We start from the raw sequence: 18,614 nt of genomic DNA, 5'->3' as shown, positions 1-18,614 counted from the left end.
ACTCTGTTTATATAGGCCTACTGAAGCACACGACTCTGTTTCTATCGGCCTACTGAAGCACAAGACTCTGTTTATATCCCCATACTGAAGCACAAGACTCTGTTTATATCCCCCTACTGAAGCACAAGACTCTGTTTATATCCCCATACTGAAGCACAAGACTCTGTTTATATAGGCCTACTGAAGCACACGACTGTTTATCTCGGTCTACTGAAGCATAATACTCTGTTTATATCCCCTACTGAAGAACATGACTCTGTTTATGTAGGCCCACTGAAGCACAAGACTGTTTAAATAGGTTTACTGAAACACAAGACTCTGTTTATATAGGCCTACATAAGCACAAGACTTTACTACTGAAGCACAAGACTATCGGTATACATTATATAGGCCTACTGAAGCACAAGACTATCGGTATACATATCCCGGAAGAAAGGAATTATCTCACTCCAATAGAATTGAATAGAAAGTTAGCAAAAATAGAGAAGATCGTGCTACCATGGAAAATAAAATACCTGTCTATTTGTGAAAAAATCACCCTGATGAACTCTTTAGTCATATCCCAGTTGACCTATTTGCTTTCGGTTTTGCCTACACCTGTTTTTTAAAGTTATATCAGCAAAAAATATTACATTTTATTTGGAACGGCGAGCCAGACAAAATTAAAAGGGCCTATTTATATAATGGATATGAATTTGAAGGGTATAAATGATTAAATATTAAAACATTAGACTTCTCACTATAGGCGTCAGTCATACAAAAGTTTTACTTAGATCCAAACTGGATCACCAGCAAATTAGTAAGAATGTCTCACCCCATGTTGATGAATGGCCTTTTGCCATTTATTCAGACTACAATCGCTCACTTTCGGTTATTTGAGACAGCAGGGGTTCTAACTTTAGGTCTCTCTTTATGTAGTGTTGTGTTGTCTCTCTTGTTGTGATGTGTGTTTTGTCCTATATTTATATTGTTTTTATTTTTATTTTTTAATTCCCAGGCCCTCGTCCCCGCACGAGTCCTTTTGCCTTTTGGTAGGCTGTCATTATTCAACTGATTTGCCTAGTAGAACCCAGTTCCAACATTTGAAAATAAAAATTGATTTTATCAAACAAAATGATGCAACCTCTTATCTCTGGGACTCTTAGGGTAACAAATCAGAGCAAGATTTCTGAATGTAAGTACATTATTTACCTTCAAAGGTGAATGTATCAAACCAGTTGCCGTGATAAGTGTTTTGTTGTTGTACACTCTCCTCAAACAATAGCATGGTATTCTTTCACAGTAATAGCTACTGTAAATTGGACAGTGCAGTTAGATTAACATGAATTGAAGCTTTCTGCCCAGAAATGTCCTGGAAATGTGGCTGATACTTAGTGTCATTCTAGTCACGTTAGCAACAACCGTCCCAGTTTAGGGACACTGATCCCGTAGAGGTTTTAAAGAAAATTGTGATAAATACAAATATATACCAGTTTCATTTAAGGATGAAAAAATGGACAGCTGTGCCATAGAGATTGCAAAATAATTGGGTAGAGATCTTCAATGTACCGATTCCATGGCACATGGTTTACGAATTGACATGCAATACAGCACCAGATTCAAAACTTTTTCTATGTAAATGACTACAAAATTCTTGCAACCAATATAATTGTATATATATATGCAGATACAACCTTCCCAGCTCTGCATATTTTGTTGCGAGGTCATTAGATCATTTATTTTGGTACTGTCCGCATGTAGCTCATTTTTGGTCACATGTCCAGGAATGGCTGAAGAATTGCAACATTTACTTGGCGCTAACACTGCAGATGGCAATACTGGGTGACTTGAAAAGGCATAGTCAATCCATCAATAATATAATAATACATTTAGCAAAACATTTTATCTTTCATTTACAATCTGTAGAAACTATGAGAGTAGAAATGTTCAGAACTTTTGTGGAGCATCACAGCACAGTTGAAAAACATATGGCAAATAGAAATCTAATCTGGATGGTGTTAACTTCTTCTGCGGGACAGTTGATGCGATTAGCATGAGGTTGTAAATAACAAGAACATTTCCCAGGACATAGATCAATCTGAAATAGGCAGAAAGCTTAAATTATTGTTAATCTAACTGCACTGTACAATTTAGAGTAGCTATTACAGTGAAAGAATACCATGCTATGGTTTGATAAAAGTGCACAGTTTTGAACATGAAAAGTTATTAATAAACCAATTAGGCACATTTGGGCCGTCTTGATACAACATTTTGAACACAATGCAATGGTTCATTGGAGTCTAAAACTTTGCACATACACTGCTGCCATCTAGTGGCCAAAATATAAATTGCACCTGGGCTGGCATAATACATGATGGCTTTTCTCTTGCAATTCAAAGCTGATGGTACAAAACAAATACAAAAAAGGTTGTTTTTTTTCTTTGTATTATCTTTTACCAGATCTAATGTGTTGAATTCTCCTACATTCCTTTAACATTTACACAAACTTCAACTTTCAAATGGTACCAAGAATATGCATATCCTAGCTTCAGGGCCTGAGCTACAGGCAGTTAGATTTGGGTATGTCATTTTAGGGGAAAAAAAGAGGGGGCCAATCCTTTAGTTAAGAGATAGATGGGAGGGGTTGAATGGAGCTGGAGGGTGGGACTGATAACAACAAAATAACAAATGTAAAATATACTGTGCCTGTAAAATGTATATAGCAGGGATCATCAACTTGATTCAGCTCGATTTTTTTCTTGAGTGACGGTCGTGGCCGGAACATAATTAAGCAATAAGGCCTGAGGTGGTGTGGTATATGGCCAATATACCACGGCTAAGGGCTGTTCTTAAGCACGACGCAATACGAAGTGCCTGGATACAACCCTTAGCCGTAGTATATTGGCCATATGGCACAAACCCCCAAGGTGCCTTATTGCTATTATAAACTGGCTATAAACGTAATTAGAGCAGTAGAAATAAATGTTTTGTCATAACCATGGTATACGGACTGATATACCATGGCTGTCAGCCAATCAGCATTCAGGGCTCGAACCACCCAGTTTAGAATTACAAATCATTTTTAGACTGCATATTGACTACAAGAAGCCCAAACAGACATAACGTTTTCTTAAAACGTAATAAATTCAATGCTTGCTTACATTTGTATACGATCACCTGTCTCTCCATTATGTGTGGTAATACTTGGGAACAGATTTACAAAATTAAAATCACTTGGAGCTGATTTGCTGGTGTTTTTAAAGTCTTTTATGTCCAACAAGGAAAATTTAAAAAAAATTAAAAATAAGCATCCCGGAGTCGGAATGTCTACACTGTATTTCTGATCAATTTGATGTTATTTTAATGTACAAATAAATGAGCTTTTCTTCCAAAAACAAGGACATTTCGAAGTGACTCCAAACTTTGAACGGTAGTGTATATGTATGTATGTATGTATGTATGTATGTATGTATGTATGTATGTATGTATGTATGTTTCAACTGTTCTGCCTGCGGTTATGGAATCCTGACCTGTTCATCGGACGTATTACCTGTCCCAGTCCTGCTGTTTTCAACTCTCTAGAGACAGCAGGAGCGGTAGAGATACTCTGAATGATCGGCTATGAAAAGCCAACTGACATTTATTCCTGAGGTGCTGACTTGTTGCACACTCGACAACCACTGTGATTATTATTATTAGACCCTGCTGGTCATTTATGAACATTTGAACATCTTGGCCATGTTCTGTTATAATCTCTACCCGGCACAGCCAGAAGAGGACTGGCCACCCCTCATAGCCTGGTTCCTCTCTAGGTTTCTTCCTAGGTTTTGGCCTTTTTAGGGAGTTTTTCCTAGCCACCGTGCTTCAACACCTGCATTGCTTGCTGTTTGGGCTTTTAGGCTGGGTTTCTGTACAGCACTTTGAGATATCAGCTGATGTAAGAAGGGCTTTATAAATACATTTGATTTGATTTGATGTATATAAATACATATATTTATCCCCAAAATATATGTGGGATTGGAAATGATGCAGACAATTACATTGACGGAAGCTACAGTCTATCTGCAATGTTAAAGCTGATCTACCCCTAAAGAAAATATTTTAAAAATATATTTAAAAAATGAAAAAGCATTCCGCTACTCTCATTGTTAGCAGGTTTTCACCTGTGAAAATAAACTTGTGCCCTATAAAAATATGTTGTGTGTGTGAGGCCTACAACCCCAGTGTAGTAGTTGAGCATTTATACATGCTCACTGGAAGACTAAACATCTCCCACCGATGCTCTCACTCCAGCAGACCAATGTCTATCTGTCTGTTGGTCTGTCTGTGTTCTGCTGCTTATTAGTAAATACATTTTTGTGTACGGTTGTATGGTTTTATGGTTGTATGGCTGTGTGTGTGTCAGTTTGCATCTGCATGCATATGTTTCTGTGCAAATCTTTTTGTTTGTGTATCAGACACCAGTAGTGTTGGCTAACCACACCTCCACCCAGCACCTGGAAGCTTTCTGGAGAGCATGCTGGACATATGTCACTGCCGTCATCGGTGAAAACCAACCTCTGAATGGGTGTGTGTGCTAGTGTCTATGGGTATAAATGCCGCACTACACTACCTTCTCCAGCTGATTGATGCCCTCCTCCACACAACATATGGAGGCCACCGCCCTCAGGGCGTGTGCGTAAAGGTCGCTGAAGCAGTCCTGCCGGCAGATCTTAAACAGGGCCACCACAGCGCCCTCCTGTGGACAAACAAAACAACAACACCATTAGCATCATCATTCACATTAGCATCGCAGACAATGCTCAGTGCTTAACAAGCTAGCCTGAGCTTATGTTAAATTGATAGTCCCTCAAGCCAAACAGACTGTGCTAGCTCAAACCTTCCAATAGCCAAAAGTGCCCAAAAGACTTGCCAACAATTGACTATGCAACCAGGCCAAATAGTCAAGCCATTAGTGCTCAGTAGGCTTCCCAACCTGACAGGCTAGCCAGTGACTCACGTTAACCCTAAGGTCAATGTCTGCGCCCTCATATTAAAAACATCCCCCAAACAATCTGTCAGTTTCAGCTAGATATATCAGATGTTTTTGCATTGGATGAGTCTCAATCCAACACATCTGCCTATGTAACTCTTCCACATCTGCCTGTGTAACTCTTCTACATCTGCCTATGTAACTCTTCTACATCTGCCTATGTAACTCTTCCACATCTGCCTATGTAACTCTTCCGCATCTGCTTATGTAACTCTTCCGCATCTGCCTATGTAACTCTTCCACATCTGCCTATGTAACTCTTCCACATCTGCCTATGTAACTCTTCTACATCTGCCTATGTAACTCTTCTACATCTGCCTATGTAACTCTTCCACATCTGCCTATGTAACTCTTCTACATCTGCCTATGTAACTCTTCTACATCTGCCTATGTAACTCTTCCACATCTGCCTATGTAACTCTTCCGCATCTGCCTATGTAACTCTTCCACATCTGCCTATGTAACTCTTCTACATCTGCCTATGTAACTCTTCCGCATCTGCCTATGTAACTCTTCTACATCTGCCTATGTAACTCTTCCGCATCTGCCTGTGTAACTCTTCCACATCTGCCTATGTAACTCTTCTGCATCTGCCTATGTAACTCTTCCGCATCTGCCTATGTAACTCTTCCACATCTGCCTATGTAACTCTTCCACATCTGCCTGTGTAACTCTTCCACATCTGCCTATGTAACTCTTCTGCATCTGCCTATGTAACTCTTCCGCATCTGCCTATGTAACTCTTCCACATCTGCCTATGTAACTCTTCTACATCTGCCTATGTAACTCTTCTACATCTGCCTATGTAACTCTTCTACATCTGCCTATGTAACTTTCTACATCTGCCTATGTAACTCTTCTACATCTGCCTATGTAACTCTTCTACATCTGCCTATGTAACTCTTCTACATCTGCCTATGTAACTCTTCCACATCTGCCTATGTAACTCTTCTACATCTGCCTATGTAACTCTTCTACATCTGCCTATGTAACTCTTCTACATCTGCCTATGTAACTCTTCTACATCTGCCTATGTAACTCTTCTACATCTGCCTGTGTAACTCTTCTACATCTGCCTGTGTAACTCTTCCACATCTGCCTATGTAACTCTTCCACATCTGCCTATGTAACTCTTCCACATCTGCCTATGTAACTCTTCCACATCTGCCTATGTAACTCTTCCACATCTGCCTATGTAACTCTTCTACATCTGCCTATGTAACTCTTCTACATCTGCCTATGTAACTCTTCTACATCTGCCTATGTAACTCTTCCACATCTGCCTATGTAACTCTTCTACATCTGCCTATGTAACTCTTCCACATCTGCCTATGTAACTCTTCTACATCTTCCTATGTAACTCTTCTACATCTGCCTATGTAACTCTTCTACATCTGCCTATGTAACTCTTCCACATCTGCCTATGTAACTCTTCTACATCTGCCTATGTAACTCTTCTACATCTGCCTATGTAACTCTTCCACATCTGCCTATGTAACTCTTCTACATCTGCCTATGTAACTCTTCCACATCTGCCTATGTAACTCTTCCGCATCTGCCTATGTAACTCTTCCACATCTGCCTATGTAACTCTTCTACATCTGCCTATGTAACTCTTCCGCATCTGCCTATGTAACTCTTCTACATCTGCCTATGTAACTCTTCCGCATCTGCCTGTGTAACTCTTCCACATCTGCCTATGTAACTCTTCTACATCTGCCTATGTAACTCTTCCGCATCTGCCTATGTAACTCTTCTACATCTGCCTATGTAACTCTTCCACATCTGCCTATGTAACTCTTCTACATCTGCCTATGTAACTCTTCTACATCTGCCCATGTAACTCTTCTACATCTGCCTATGTAACTCTTCTACATCTGCCTATGTAACTCTTCTACATCTGCCTATGTAACTCTTCTACATCTGCCTATGTAACTCTTCCACATCTGCCTATGTAACTCTTCTACATCTGCCTATGTAACGCTTCTACATCTGCCTATGTAACTCTTCTACATCTGCCTATGTAACTCTTCTACATCTGCCTGTGTAACTCTTCTACATCTGCCTGTGTAACTCTTCCACATCTGCCTATGTAACTCTTCCACATCTGCCTATGTAACTCTTCCACATCTGCCTATGTAACTCTTCCACATCTGCCTATGTAACTCTTCCACATCTGCCTATGTAACTCTTCCACATCTGCCTATGTAACTCTTCATCTGCCTATGTAACTCTTCTACATCTGCCTATGTAACTCTTCTACATCTGCCTATGTAACTCTTCCACATCTGCCTATGTAACTCTTCTACATCTGCCTATGTAACTCTTCCACATCTGCCTGTGTAACTCTTCCACATCTGCCTGTGTAACTCTTCCACATCTGCCTATGTAACTCTTATACATCTGCCTATGTAACTCTTCTACATCTGCCTATGTAACTCTTCTACATCTGCCTATGTAACTCTTCCACATCTGCCTATGTAACTCTTCCACATCTGCCTATGTAACTCTTCCACATCTGCCTATGTAACTCTTCCACATCTGCCTATGTAACTCTTCTACATCTGCCTATGTAACTCTTCCACATCTGCCTATGTAACTCTTCTACATCTGCCTATGTAACTCTTCCACATCTGCCTATGTAACTCTTCCACATCTGCCTATGTAACTCTTCTGCATCTGCCTATGTAACTCTTCCACATCTGCCTATGTAACTCTTCTACATCTGCCTATGTAACTCTTCTACATCTGCCTATGTAACTCTTCCACATCTGCCTATGTAACTCTTCTACATCTGCCTATGTAACTCTTCCACATCTGCCTATGTAACTCTTCTACATCTGCCTATGTAACTCTTCCACATCTGCCTGTGTAACTCTTCCACATCTGCCTATGTAACTCTTCTACATCTGCCTATGTAACTCTTCTACATCTGCCTATGTAACTCTTCTACATCTGCCTATGTAACTCTTCCACATCTGCCTATGTAACTCTTCCACATCTGCCTATGTAACTCTTCTACATCTGCCTATGTAACTCTTCCACATCTGCCTGTGTAACTCTTCCACATCTGCCTGTGTAACTCTTCTACATCTGCCTATGTAACTCTTTTACATCTGCCTGTGTAACTCTTCTACATCTGCCTGTGTAACTCTTCCACATCTGCCTATGTAACTCTTCTACATCTGCCTGTGTAACTCTTCTACATCTGCCTGTGTAACTCTTCCACATCTGCCTATGTAACTCTTCCACATCTGCCTATGTAACTCTTCCACATCTGCCTATGTAACTCTTCCACCTCTGTGGTGAAAGGTGACAGAGCTTGAGTGGTGTTTGTCAGAACATGTGACATCCAGAAAATCACTCTTCTCACAAAAAATTCTGTAGCGTCCAAACAGTTTGGCCTACAAACTGTTGTGACCATCACCACGAGCCCGTCCTTCCCAATTAAGGTGCCACCAACCTCCTGTATATCACTCAGATATAGGACAGACACTTCCGTACAAACCTTCTTTTTGTGGGGGACTATCTGTTGTTCCATGTAGTGAATATTTTTTTGTATGTGTTTGTTTGGGATAAAAGCAGTAAGGCCCCGACATTTATTTCAAATCATTTTTTCATCCATTTTTTTTATACTTCAAGGGGACTAAAAATTCAAAATCAAATAGAAAAATTAACCTTCGTATGACCTTCTTAAAACAATTCCGTATAGCTTAATAGTACCCCACCCCTCCACCGGCTTAGACTCTTACGGGTTAATGGCCCAGTGCAGTCAAAAACTAGATATTTCTGTGTTTTATATATAACATTATGATACTGCTCCAGTGGAAGAGCTGTTTGAAAAGACTGCCTGAAATTGCAGCCTGCTTTGGCAGGGTTGAGTTTTAGCCTTCCTGGTGACATCACCAGGTGATAAAGTAGTTAATAGACCAATAAGAAAGAGCATCTCTGCCAATAACATTTTAGTTTTCAGTTTTCCCCTCCTCACTCAGGCCATTCCCAGACAGTCCTAGCAAAAATCTTGCTTGAGAAATGTATCTTTGCTAAGAAGCTATTTTTGTTTATTTTTGACCATTTTATTTGAAAAGAATCACTGCAAGGTAATTAATTATTGTTACCCAGAAATTATTTGATAGACATAAAAACAACCTTTAAAGCTACAATAGGTAACTTTTGGGAGACCCGACCAAATTGACGTAGAAATGTAAGTACTAGATCTGTCATTCTCATTGAAACCAAGTATAAGAATTGGTAGATGTGTGTGCGCTTAAGTTTAGTTTTTGTATCTTTTGTTATCAGTTTTGTACACCAGCTTCAAACAGCTGAAAATACAATATTTTTGTTTGTGGAAAATATATTTCACAGCGGTTTAGACGGGACAATGATTCTCCACACAAATGACTGTTTGTTGTGTCACATAAACTGACATTAGGCTAACTATTAAAATCTTAGCAACCAGGAAAATGTGCAATTTCTGCATAGTGCACCTTTAATAGTGTCTGTTTAATAAACGTGTTAATCATTATTCTCTTGTTTGATATGCTACCTATAATGGTTGTTTATCTGTTTTGAAATGCAGATTAGGGTAAAGGAGAATTCCACCACACATACAGCAAAAAAACATCATTCTGTTACCAAACTTTGCATCTGCACTGTTCTTCAGGTAAATGTGTTTTTGTAAAATGTCCTGTGAAAATTGTTAAAAATAGTCTTTGTGCATAGAGTTGTATGGTTTGATTAACTTAACAATCATAGATTTATGTCCGGCATACAATTTAAAGTGAGAAATCTTAGTCTCAGCATTAATATGTTAATGTGGAATTGCCCCAAACAAACATAAGCAATCCGGAGTATCCACAAGCAGTCATTTCCTCTCGCAAAACCACTTGCTGACAGAATTCTATTCAACATGGAGATTGATAGAATGACCTGGAAGAAAAGGTCCTGTAACTACCGTCATTATTCTAATAAGACCCATTACAGGAGGTGCTGGTACGTCTCATACACAGATAGGACCATAGCCAAGCCTGGAGTGGCTAATCGTCCTGCCCCCTACACCCTAACCGCTCTTCCCTGATCTGCCCACGCAATACAGTCCCTAGAAGACCAAAATCACAATCCATTTTAGCCAATCCCTGAGCAGTATTCTTCATTACATTTTCCAACCATTCTAAAGAGCGTCACAGCCCCAAAAAAAGTTATTATTTTCAATTTCCTGGAGTCCTGTAATGCTTTCATTATTTCTCTGTGACGCAGGTGTTGTTAGCCTTCTCAGGTTAGCTATTTTTATTTAATTTCATTGAACTTTTATTTGACCAGGAAATCCCTTGAAATAAATAATATATGTTTTGACGAGACTGGTAACTGGTACTATTACAGTAAAATAGTGATGACAAAGGTAGGAAGGAGGTTTACCTATGCTTTATATCAAATCACATGTTATTCGTCACGCGCTTCGTAAACAACAGGTGTGGACTAACAGTGAAATGTTTACATACGGTCCCTTCCGAACGATGCAGACAGAAAGGAAATAGACAAATATTACAAAAGTAAAACATGTAATATTAAATGTAATAATAGATACACAATATGTAACAATAACTTGGCTTTATACAAGGGGTACCAGTACTGAGTCAATGTGCAGGGAGGGGTACAAGGTAATAACTTGGCTATATACAAGGGGTACCAGTACTGAGCCAATGTGCAGGGGTACAAGGTAATAACTTGGCTATATACAACAACGACGAGACGGCCTACAGGGAGGAGGTGAGGGCCCTCGGAGTGTGGTGGCAGGAAAATAACCTCACACTCAACGTCAACAAAACTAAGGAGATGATTGTGGACTTCAGGAAACAGCAGAGGGAACACCCCCCTATCCACATCGATGGAACAGTAGTGGAGAGGGTAGTAAGTTTTAAGTTCCTCGGCATACACATCACAGACAAACTGAATTGGTCCACTCACACAGACAGCATCGTGAAGAAGGCGCAGCAGCGCCTCTTCAACCTCAGGAGGCTGAAGAAATTCTGCTTGTCACCAAAAGCACTCACAAACTTCTACAGATGCACAATCGAGAGCATCCTGGCGGGCTGTATCACCGCCTGGTACGGCAACTGCTCCGCCCACAACCGTAAGGCTCTCCAGAGGGTAGTGAGGTCTGCACAACGCATCACCGGGGGCAAACTACCTGCCCTCCAGGAAACCTACACCACCCGATGTTACAGGAAGGCCATAAAAATCATCAAGGACAACAACCACCCGAGCCACTGCCTGTTCACCCCGCTATCATCCAGAAGGCAAGGTCAGTACAGGTGCATCAAAGCTGGGACCGAGAGACTGAAAAACAACTTCTATCTCAAGGCCATCAGACTGTTAAACAGCCACCACTAACATTGAGTGGCTGCTGCCAACACACTGACTCAACTCCAGCCACTTTAATAATGGGAATTGATGGGAAATGTAAAATATATCACTAGCCACTTTAAACAATGCTACCTAATATAATGTTTACATACCCTACATTATTCATCTCATATGTATACGTATATACTGTACTCTATATCATCTACTGCATCCTTATGTAATACATGTATCACTAGCCACTTTAACTATGCCACTTTGTTTACATACTCATCTCATATGTATATACTGTACTCGATACCATCTACTGTATCTTGCCTATGCTGCTCTGTACCATCACTCATTCATATATCTTTATGTACATATTCTTTATCCCCTTACAATGTGTATAAGACAGTAGTTTTGGAATTGATAGTTAGATTACTTGTTGGTTATTACTGCATTGTCGGAACTAGAAGCACAAGCATTTCGCTACACTCGCATTAACATCTGCTAACCATGTGTATGTGACAAATAAAATTTGATTTGATTTGAGGGGTACCAGTACTGAGTCAATGTGCCGGGGTACAAGATTATTGAGGCACATATGTACATATAACTATGTTATATCTATATATAGGTATTTAATGTGTATTTACTTATGTGTATCTATATGTGTATTTAATGTGTAAATTCCCTTTATTTATGTGTATCTATATGTGTATTTAATGTGTATATTGTCTTTGTTTATGTGTATACATGCCTGTTGTACATGCTTCTTTTTTGTATTGTACAGGGCTCATTTGTAAAAGACACATTAGTCTCAATATGATTTCCCTGTTGAAATAAAGGTAAATAAAATAATTAGGCCCAGAGTCTATAGCTTAGTGATGAGCTTTGTGGGCACTATGGTGTTGAACGCTGAACTTTAGTCAATGAACAGCATAGTCACTTAGGTGTTCCTTTTGTCCAGGTGGGAAATGGCAGTGTGGAGTGCGATTGAGATTGCGTCATCTGTAAATCTGTTGGGGCGGTATGCGAATCCAATTACGATCTTGTCTCATTGCTGCAACTCCCCAACAGCCTCGGGAGAGGCGAAGGTAGAGTCATGCGTCTTCCTGAAACATGTCCCGCCAAATGGTGCTTCTTAACACCCGCCCACTTAACCCGGATGCCAGACGCAGCCATGTGTCAGAGGAAACACCGTCCAACTGACGACCGAAGTCAGCTTGCAGGCGCCCGGCCCGCCACAAGGAGTTGCTAGAACACAATGAGCCAAGTAAAGGCCCCTGGACAAACCCTCCCCTAAAGCTGGGCCAATTGTGTGCCGCCCTGTGAGACTCCCAGTCATGCCCGGTTGTGATACAGCCTGGGATCGAACCCGGATCTGTAGTGACGCCTCAAGCATTTCGATGCAGTGCCTTAGACCTCTGCGCCACTTGGGAGGCCCAGGAATGATAACCAACCAGAGATGCTGTATGAGGGAAGGTAGATGTGATAGATTAAACAGAGGCAGGCAGTCTGTGTGATCAATGCCCATTACTAATGGGAACTGACACTACTGATCTCATCTGGCAACAAGGAAGCTTGCTTTTGTGTGTAATGTGTGTGTGTGTGTGTGTGTGTGTGTGTGTGTGTGTGTGTGTGTGTGTGTGTGTGTGTGTGTGTGTGTGTGTGTGTGTGTGTGTGTGTGTGCGCATGTGTGCACTTGTGTTAAGTTGATGGGCTGAGTCTCCCACCCGGAAGAGTCTTATCAAGTGAATCCTGGAAGCCTCTGGTTGTCTAAAGACCACAGGGACGTAGTGTCTGCCCTGTCCCCTCTTATCTCTTGGAGCATATGACTATGTAGCTGTAGAGATATACTGTATATGTATAGTATGGTAGGTGGGTGGGTGGTAGGTGGGCAGGACTGATTGCCCAATCCTAAACCGATCCTTAGCTCCTTTACGGTCTGCAAGGAAGAGTGAACAGGGATTTACAGGGGCCCGTGGATCTGTTTGGGATTGGGCCAATGGTTCATGTGGAGGGATGGGGAAGTGGATGGCCAAGAGAGGTGGAACTGTGTGAACATGGGGACTGTAGCAGGGTCATGTTCATTAGGCACCACAGTTGCATGAACAAACAAAAAAAATCAGTTATGTCCCTAATGAACATGGCCCAGAACATCATCCCCTCAGATGACCGTTATCCTACGTATATGCAGACAGAGGGGTGTGTCTGTCTGAGGGGGTGTGTCTGTCTGAGGGGGTGTGTCTGTCTGAGGGGGTGTGTCTGTCTGAGGGGGTGTGTCTGTCTGAGGGGGTGTGTCTGTCTGAGGGGGTGTGTCTGTCTGAGCGGGTGTGTCTGTCTGAGGGGGTGTGTCTGTCTGAGGGGGTGTGTCTGTCTGAGGGGGTGTGTCTGTCTGAGGGGGTGTGTCTCACCTTAGCGATGATTCTGCAGAGCTGCGGGCCATCCTGGGTGAGGGAGAGCAGGTTGCTGATGTCACTGCCTATGGTGTACACACTGTCTGACGACTCAATCTTCCTGATCAGGATCTGGAGAGGACCGGCACACACACACACACACACACACACACACACACACACACACACACACACACAAACACACACGAGTGCCATGACAAAACCACGGACATACCATTGAGACATCTCTTTCCCGAAAGGGAAACAGCAAAGTGAAATTTCAGTGAAAGGAGGAAGTTCTGAATTTATACGATATAGAAGATCAATGTTAGAACTAATTAATGATACTATTATGGATATTTAAACTGAGCGTAAATTAATTATCTGAATAAGGGTTACATTTTCTATTGAACTCAATATGCAATTCGTTAATACCAGTTCATCAGTGGTGGAAAAAATACCCAATTATTATACTTGAGTAAAAGTAAAGATACCTTAATAGTAAATGACTCAAGTAAAAGTGAGTTACCCAGTAAAGTACTACTAATGTAAAAGTCTAAAAGCATTTGGTTTGAAATATAGTTAAGTAATAAAAGTAAATTGAATTGCTAAAATATACTTAAGTATCAAAAGTTAAAATAATTTCAAATTCCTTATATTAAGCAAACCAGGCGGCACTATTTTCTTATTTTTTAAATTTACGGATTGCCAGGGGAACACTCCCAACACCCAAATATAATTTACAAACTAACCATTTGTGTTTAGTGATTCCGCCAGATCAGAGGCAGTAGGGAAGACCAAGGATGTTGTCTTGATAAGTGTCACGTTCTGACCATAGTTCTTGTGTGTTTTCCTTGTTTTAGTGTTGGTCAGGACGTGAGCTGGGTGGGCATTCTATGTTGTGTGTCTAGTTTGTCTGTTTCTGTGGTTGGCCTGATATGGTTCTCAATCAGAGGCAGGTGTTAGTCATTGTCTCTGATTGGGAACCATATTTAGGTAGCTTGTTTTGTGTTGGGGTTTGTGGGTGATTGTTTCCTGTCTTTGTGTTTTCTGCACCAGTTAGGACTGTTTCGGTTTTCACGTTTATGTTGAGTTCCCTTATTAAAATAACATGAACTCTAACCACGCTGCGTTTTGGTCCGCCTCTCCTTCCCAGGAAGAAAGCCGTTACAATAAGTGTGTAAATTTGACGATTTTCCTGTCCTACTAAGCATTCAAAATGTATTTTTGGGTGTCAGGAAAAATGTATGGAGTAAAAAGTATATTTTCATTAAGAATGCATTGGAGTTAGTTAAAGTTGTCCAAAATATAAATAGTAAAGTACTTTTAGATCGGAAATTCACTCTGGCCATCTACTCTGATTTCAGAGCACTCTCATCTGAGTGTACCAGAGCGCAGAATAACTAACACATTTATGAACGCTCAACACTCGTTGAATAGGGCCGGTGTCACTAAACGTTGATAAAAAACATAATTAAATTGTTTCCAGCAGCACAGTTACCAACACTCTTGATAACATGAAAACAGGCTAGCCAGCTCTGCTACGGCGAGTAAAATGGTCAGAGGGAGGTGTTCTTTCATTTGTGTCTGGAAATAGCTAGCAAGCTAGCTAACGTTAGCCAGTTAGCTTGGGTGCTTGACTGCCGTTGTGAGGCCAGAACGCTCGGATCAACCCTACTCCTGAATTTACGAACGGACAATCTGACAACGCTCTGAATTTACAAATGCCCAGAGGGCACTCTGAGCGCACTCCAGATTGAATTTACGAACCCACTCTTAAGTACTTTACACCACTGCAGTGGTGTAACTGTTGTGATCATTTATTATAATTAATTTTTTATTTGTTTTATTTCACCTTTATTTAACCAGGTAGGCTCGTTGAGAACACCTTTATTTAACCAGGTAGGCTCGTTGAGAACACCTTTATTTAACCAGGTAGGCTAGTTGAGAACACCTTTATTTAACCAGGTAGGTAGGCTCGCACCTTTATTTAACCAGGTAGGCTTGAGAACACCTTTATTTAACCAGGTAGGCTTTAGGTAGGCTGAACACCTTTATTTAACCAGGTAACACCTTTATTTAACCAGGTAGGCTCGTTGAGAACACCTTTATTTAACCAGGTAGGCTAGTTGAGAACACCTTTATTTAACCAGGTAGGCTCGTTGAGAACACCTTTATTTAACCAGGTAGGCTCGTTGAGAACACCTTTATTTAACCAGGTATTTAAACACCTTTATTTAACCAGGTAGGCTCGTTGAGAACACCTTTATTTAACCAGGTAGGCTAGTTGAGAACACCTTTATTTAACCAGGTAGGCTCGTTGAGAACACCTTTATTTAACCAGGTAGGCTCGTTGAGAACACCTTTATTTAACCAGGTAGGCTAGAACACATTTATTTAACCAGGTAGGCTTGGTAGGCTAGAACACCTTTATTTAACCAGGTAGGCTAGTTGAGAACACCTTTATTTAACCAGGTAGGCTAGTTGAGAACACCTTTATTTAACCAGGTAGGCTAGTTGAGAACACCTTTATTTAACCAGGTAGGCTAGTTGAGAACACCTTTATTTAACCAGGTAGGCTAGTTGAGAACACCTTTATTTAACCAGGTAGGCTAGTTGAGAACACCTTTATTTAACCAGGTAGGCTAGTTGAGAACACCTTTATTTAACCAGGTAGGCTAGTTGAGAACAAGTTCTCATTTACAACTGCGACCTGCGACCTGGCCAAGATAAAGCAAAGCAGTGCGACAAACAACAACACAGAGTTACACATGGAATAAACAAGCGTACAGTCAATAACACAATAGAAAATAAAGTCTATATACAGTGTGTGCAAATGGCGTGAGGAGGTAGGCAATAAATAGGCCATAGTAGCGAAGTAATTACAATTGAGCAAATTCACACTGGAGTGAATCGAGTAGAAAGTCTAAATCGAGTAGAAAGTCCAATGAAATCTCTATTGGTTTTCATTATTCCAAACCAGCGATACAGGAATGATGTAATCACCTATTATAGTGGCTATATTAAACTGGGCAAATGTTTACCTTTGTACTCACCTTTCCTGAACTGTGCTAGTTGGTTTCTAGTATAACAATACATCAGGGAGATTTATAGGCTGGTCAGGAATGGGAAAGATTATGTGTGTGTGTGTGTGTGTGTGTGTGTGTGTGTGTGTGTGTGTGTGTGTGTGTGTGTGTGTGTGTGTGTGTGTGTGTGTGTGTGTGTGTGTGTGTGTGTGTGTGTGTGTGTGTGTGTGTGTGTGTGTGTGTGTGTGTGTGTGTGTGTGTGTGTCAAACACATCAGGAATGAATAAGGCTACACACTCGGATGCAGGAACACGGATGAAATCTTATATGACATCATCGTCCGTTTTTGTCTGTCAAAAGTACAACTCAAGTCAACTATTTTCGGACGTGTTTGTTCTTCAAAAGACGAACCGTTTGTTTTCATTCTTTCGGCAATGAAAGAGCCTTGGCTCCACTTGAAGTTCTTAAACACAAAATACCAAAATACCATGCACGCCGGCAACTCAATAATCTAGCTTGCAGATGACACTACAGTGGTAGGCTTGATTACCAACAACGACGAGACGGCCTACAAGGAGGAGGTGAGGGCCCTCGGAGTGTGGTGTCAGGAAAATAACCTCACACTCAATGTCAACAAAACAAAGGAGATGATCGTGGACTTCAGGAAACAGCAGAGGGAGCAGCCCCCTATCCACATCGACTAACAGTAGTGGAGAAGGTGGAAAGTTTTAAGTTCCTCGGTGTACACATCACGGACAAACTGAAATGGTCCACCCACACAGACAGTGTGGTGAAGAAGGCGCAACAGCGCCTCTTCAACCTCAGGAGGCTGAAGAAATTTGGCTTGTCACTGAAAACACTCAAACTTTTACAGATGCACAATCGAGAACATCCTGTCGGGCTGTATCACCGCCTGATAAGGAAACTGCTCCACCCACAACCACAAGGCTCTCCAGAGGGTAGTGAGGTCTGCACAACGCATCACCAGGTGGAAACTACCTGCCCTCCAGGACACCTACACCACCCGATGTCACAGGAAGGCCATAAAGATCATCAAGGACAACAACCACCCGAGACACCGCCTGTTCACCCCGCTATCATCCAGAAGGCGAGGTCAGTACAGGTGCATCAAAGCAGGGACCGAGAGACTGAAAAACAGCTTCTATCTCAAGGCCATCAGACTGTTAAACAGCCATCACTAACATTGAATGGCTGCTGCCAACATACTGACTCAACTCCAGCCACTTTAATAATGACAAATTGGATGTAATAAATGTATCACTAGTCAATTTAAACAATGCCACTTAATATAATGTTTACATACCCTACATTACTCATCTCATATGTATATACTGTACTCTATACCATCTACTGCATCTTGCCTATGCCGTTCGGCCATCGCTCATCCATATATTTATATGTACATATTCCCATTCATTCCTTTACACTTGTGTTTATTAGGTAGCTGTTGGGGAATTGTTAGATTACTTGTTAGATATTACTGCATGTTCGGAACTAGAAGCACAAGCATTTCGCTACACTCGCTACATCTGCTAACCACATGTATGTGACCAATGAAATTTGGATTTGATTTGTTTTGAAGGCCTAATTATGACTACAAAAGAGAGTTATGGGTGTGGTCAAAGCCTCATACCTGGATCTCGTTGGCCAGGGCCATGTCAATCATGTGGCTGAATGAATCGCTGACATCAGTGAGAATCTCGTTAATGGCCTCCCTCATGGACTTCAGGAAGAATTCGTCCTCAGTATGAAGGCATCTGTAGAAGAGAGGGTTTGGATAAACCTTGAACATCAACACTTATGTGAGCTACTGTA

The 18,614-nt window shown here is 41.1% G+C and overlaps 1 protein-coding gene across 2 annotated transcripts in view; it reads right to left on the bottom strand.

The window, feature by feature from the left end:
* LOC115144776 (protein inscuteable homolog) overlaps positions 1-18,614 on the bottom strand; it is a 99,080-nt gene that overhangs the window by 11,737 nt on the left and 68,729 nt on the right. For both annotated transcript variants that reach the window (XM_065002983.1, XM_065002984.1), the window contains exons 5-7: positions 18,433-18,556; positions 13,771-13,884; positions 4,592-4,717 (exon numbers count right to left, since the gene is read on the bottom strand). In XM_065002983.1, coding sequence (XP_064859055.1) covers positions 4,592-4,717; positions 13,771-13,884; positions 18,433-18,556 — 364 coding nt within the window. The remainder of the gene's footprint in view (positions 1-4,591; positions 4,718-13,770; positions 13,885-18,432; positions 18,557-18,614) is intronic.

The sequence above is a fragment of the Oncorhynchus nerka genome, linkage group LG17 (assembly GCF_034236695.1).
Source record: "Oncorhynchus nerka isolate Pitt River linkage group LG17, Oner_Uvic_2.0, whole genome shotgun sequence".
Lineage (NCBI taxonomy): Eukaryota > Metazoa > Chordata > Actinopteri > Salmoniformes > Salmonidae > Oncorhynchus > Oncorhynchus nerka.
This window is presented reverse-complemented; position numbering and strand designations above follow the sequence as displayed.